The following is a 4452-nucleotide window of genomic DNA, read 5'->3' as shown; positions in this document are numbered from 1 at the left end:
AGGCATGAGCCACTGCACCTGGCCTCCATTTTACATTTCTTTACCACCATTTTAATGAGATTTTGGGTGGCAGTGAGGGTGAACAGGTGTTTTTCTTTGCTGTATTTGAATGGCAGTCCAAATTCTTTTTTTAGACAGGGTTTCACTCTGTCACCCAGACTGGAGTGCAGTAGTGTGATCTATGCTCACTGTAACTTCTGCCTCCCAGGATCAAGTGATCCTCCCACCAAAACTTCCCTAGTAGCTGGAACTACAGGCACATGCCATCATGCCTGGCTAATTTTTGTAGAGATGGAGTTTCGCCATGTTGCTCAAGCTGGTCTCCAATTCTGTGGCTTCAAGTGATCCGCCTACCTCTGCCTCTCAAAGTGCTGGGATTACAAGCTTGAGTGATCACACCTGACCTGCAAACTTCTTGCATTCTATTATAAATGATGTTTGCTTCCAAAGGATCAGTCTTATGGAGTATCTGTATTTTTTTTATTTTTTCAAACAAAAAAGTTTTAATGAAAAAGTAAAGATATTAAAAATTTTTTAAACAGGAGGTTGGGGATGGACCTGGCTGATCTTAGAAATCCTATCCCAGTCATTCACATCAAGCTGTCCATATCTAGTAACTGGAAAGGTCCCATGATGCTGGGCTCTAAACATCAAACACAAAGACTAGATTTCTAGAATTATCTGGTATCTTCCCTTTCCTGAAAATTCCATCTTCAACTGGGGTCTATGGGCTCAAGAGCCATATTTATGAACCAAAATTCAGGATACATACGTTGGTACAGGGACAATAGATGGTGTGAAGAATATCCAGGATAACTAGCTGTTTAAACTGCAGCTCTCTCAATGACTCTAATAACTCAAGGGATTCAAAGAAACCAGCCCCAGAAGTTTTAGATACAAAAATAGTAACAACCCAACTGAATTTGACTGCATTTAAAAAACATAATTATTTCCAAATCTACTGAGCAGCCAAACAGTCCTCAGTGACGCCTATGGTCACTGGGATTGGAAGACTCCTACTGCCGGGATCGATGGGACCTTTTATGCCTATGGGATTTATCTCGGCTCCTACTTCTACTTCTATGACTACGCCCTTTGGAACGCCGGTTGTGCCGGCTAGAATGTGTGTCTGAGCTCCGCCCTCTGTCCCTATCCCTGGTCTTTTCTTCTCTTGCCTCCCTCCTGGTTGAGGACTTGTGCTTGTGCTTGGGTTTCTCCTTCTTCAGCTCCCTCTCTAGGTTCTCTGCTCCACCAGAGTAGGCAGTCCTGGCCTTGGGGAGCTTCCGTCTCTCCCTGAGCTCTGACTTCTGAGCTCTCTCCGAGTTCTTGCTGCTGTGCCTCTTAGGGCCAGGGTCATCCTTTTCCTTTACTGTCTTACTTCTGGGTGACGAAGAGGACAGTTGCTCTGCCTGTTCCGCCCGGTCAGTTTTCTCTTTTTCTTTCTTTCTTTTCTTCTTTTCCTTTTTGTCTTTTTTGTGCTTCTTTGTTGGTTTTTCATCTTCAGAGCTCTTAGACAAACTTGGTGAGGGGGCACAAGCTCCACAGCCCTTCTCCTGGAGCTCTCTGGTCACATCATCCATTTCTTCTGAGTCCGTAGGAGCCCGATAGTTAGACACATGATCCACTCGGATAGTTCTTCCTTTGATCTTGATCCCATTAAAATTGTCAACGGCCAGAATTGTGCTCCTCTGGTCTTCATAGCAGAGAAAACAAAATCCTTTGGATTTCCCAGTCTTCTTGTCCCGCACAAGATTAATGTTAACAATCTCCCCCTGTTGTGAGAACACACAGATGATGTCCCCTTTAGTCAGTTCATAAGGAAGCCCTCCCAGGAAGATCCAGGCGCTGTCCTTGTACTCGGAGTGCCAGGACGCCTTATCGGCCACCCCAAGCTGGACCTCTCGTTCATTCAGCTCGTTGATCCAGCTTCACCTTAGTTAAAGGGTTCATCTCCGCCGGCTCGCGCTCAGCATTCAGGTATCGGCTGCAGTATCTGTATTCTTAAGAAGTAATAAAATAATGCCAGCACTGTCCACGGTATGTTTTATTCTTCTTTAGTAAGAATTTTCACATGGACATAAGACTGCCTGCTTAAGGACCGTATCTCTGTGAACAAGGCTTGCCAAGTTGTAGATTTCACAGCCAAATATAGGTGTGTCTATTGGACTAATTTCTTTTTTAAAAATTTTACTTTGGCTAGGTGTGATGGCTCACACCTGTAATCCCAGCCCTTTGGGAGGCCAAGGTGGGTAGATCACCTGAGGTCAGGAGTTTGAGACCAGCCTGACCAACATGGTGAAACCCCATCTTTATAGAAAAATAAAAATAAAAATAAAAAAATAAAATAAATAAAAATTTTACTTTAAGTTCCTGGATACATGTGCAGAATGTGCAGGTTTTTTACATAGGTATACATGTGCCACGGTGTTTTGCTGCACCTATCAACCCTGAATAGTAATCCTAGAGATACTACTACTAGAGATAATAGATAATAGTAATCCTAGAGCTAGGTAGAAAATCTGGATTCTTGACACTGTGAAACTGCCACCTCCTTATGCTTTGAATACTATGTAAGAGAGAAAAAACTATAACTTCTATTTTGTACAGACCTCTCCTATTGCTTTTTATCTGTTCATTTTGTTTTTCTTCCACCAAATAAATATTTTAATTCATAAACAATATTTTGCATTGAGGAAGTCAAGAATTCTGACATGTGATAAAGTGATAAAGAGGAGCAATGAAAAAGGAAGAAGAAAAGAAAAATGGTTAAAGAATAAATATATAAGAATTTTAAGAATAAAACAAAAACAATAGAATAAACCATTATTCCTTTAAGGTTTAGAGAATAAAAATTCTCATCCTGCTTTTGGAATCTTTTCTACAAAGAGCTTCTTTGTACCATGTAATTTTGATTTTTTTTTTTAAGTAAGAAAAGTTTAGAGAAAAATAGCATTATGTAATACTTGGTAGTTGACTAATCTTAGGTTTATTTTATTATTAGTGAAAATGGGACGCCTTTCTTCCATTCCTATATTTTAGTCAGACATTATATCATGCAAACTGATTCCATTTTTAATAGTTTTATTTCTGGTGATTCAGTGTCTTTCCCATTTATTCCTTCACCATGTCTGGATTCTTGGGTTGGCAGAAGATGATATTAGACTGATATGTTTTGTTTAGCGTTGATCAAAAAAGTTCAGAATGTTGGCATTACTTTTATTTGTAAGAAATAAAACCAGATTACTTTTTAAATATTTTTTTTCTTTTTCTTTATTACTATCTTTATGGGCATAGCGTTTACATACAATAAACTGCACAAACATTACATGTTCAGATCAATGAGTTTAGACAAAACAAGACAGAATACTTCCAGCACCGAAGAACTTTTCCTTGTGCTTCTTACCAGGCAATACGTTTTGCTATGGTTTGAATGTTTGGTCTCTCTAAAACATGTTGAAATGTATTTGCCCTTGTAACAGTATTAAGAAGTGGAACCTTTAAGAGGTGATTAAAACACACACGGGTTGATGCTGTCATGCATTCTCTCCTTCTCTTGCCCTTCTGCCATGTGGTGATGCAGCAAGAAAGTCCTCGCCAGATGTTGGCACCTTGATATTGGACTTCTGAGCCTCCAGAACTGAGAGCCAATAAGTTTCTGTTTATTATAAATTACTCACTCTGTGGTATTTTATTATAGCAGTACAAACAAATGAAGACATCTTTCAAACCCTCAGAGTTAAGCAATGTTCTCATTTCTATCATTGCAGATTAATTTTGCCTGTTTTGGGAATTCATATTTTGCTCAACATTATTGAGTAAAATTTTTGAGGCTCATTGCTGTGATATTGATGGCTTAAAAAAAAACTGATTCCATTGAATGAAAATGTTACAATTTTAAAATTTTCTTACTGACGGATGCGGTAGGCAGCCTCTGTCATGGCTTCCAGTGATCCTCACCTTCTGGTATTCACGTCTTTGTGTAATCTCCTCCCTTTGAGGATGGGTTCAACCTAGTGACTCTCTTCTAATAAATAGAATATGGCAAATGTCATGCATGTCACTTCCAAGATTTGGATATAAAAATTTGACTTCCATGTCTCTTTTTCTCTGTGGTTCTTCTTGCTTGCTTGTTCTGATAAAGCAAGCTGTCATGGTGTCCACATGACAAGGAACTGAAGAAGACCTCCAGCCAGTGGAGAACTCTCCTGTCAGTGGAGAACTCAGGCTGTCAGTCTAACAGTCTGTGAAAAATTGAATCTTTCCAACAACCATGTAAGCAGATTTGGAAGTAGATCCTTCTCCAGGTAGAGCGTTGAGATGATCTGCAAATCCAATCGGCACCTTTACTGGAACCTTATGAGAGAAGATACTGCTGCTTTTTGCTGAGATGTTTTACCCACAGAAATTGAGATAATAAATGTTGTTTCGATTCACTTAGTTTTTGAGTAATTT

General features: G+C 39.5%; 1 protein-coding gene across 1 annotated transcript; it reads right to left on the bottom strand.

Moving 5' to 3' along the window:
* Nucleotides 1–491: 491 nt before the first annotated feature.
* On the bottom strand, nucleotides 492–1950 carry LOC108299091 (RNA-binding motif protein, X-linked 2-like). The gene is given in 2 exon segments (XM_037735959.1): nucleotides 492–1922; nucleotides 1924–1950. Coding segments are annotated over 2 exon segments (969 nt in total). The 3' UTR covers nucleotides 492–980.
* Between the last annotated feature and the right edge of the window lie 2502 nt (nucleotides 1951–4452).

The sequence above is a fragment of the Cebus imitator genome, unplaced genomic scaffold (assembly GCF_001604975.1).
Source record: "Cebus imitator isolate Cc_AM_T3 unplaced genomic scaffold, Cebus_imitator-1.0 Scaffold1721, whole genome shotgun sequence".
In the NCBI taxonomy this organism is placed as follows: domain Eukaryota; kingdom Metazoa; phylum Chordata; class Mammalia; order Primates; family Cebidae; genus Cebus; species Cebus imitator.
The sequence above is the reverse complement of the archived record's forward strand: the minus strand, read 5'-3'. Positions and strand labels throughout refer to the sequence as shown.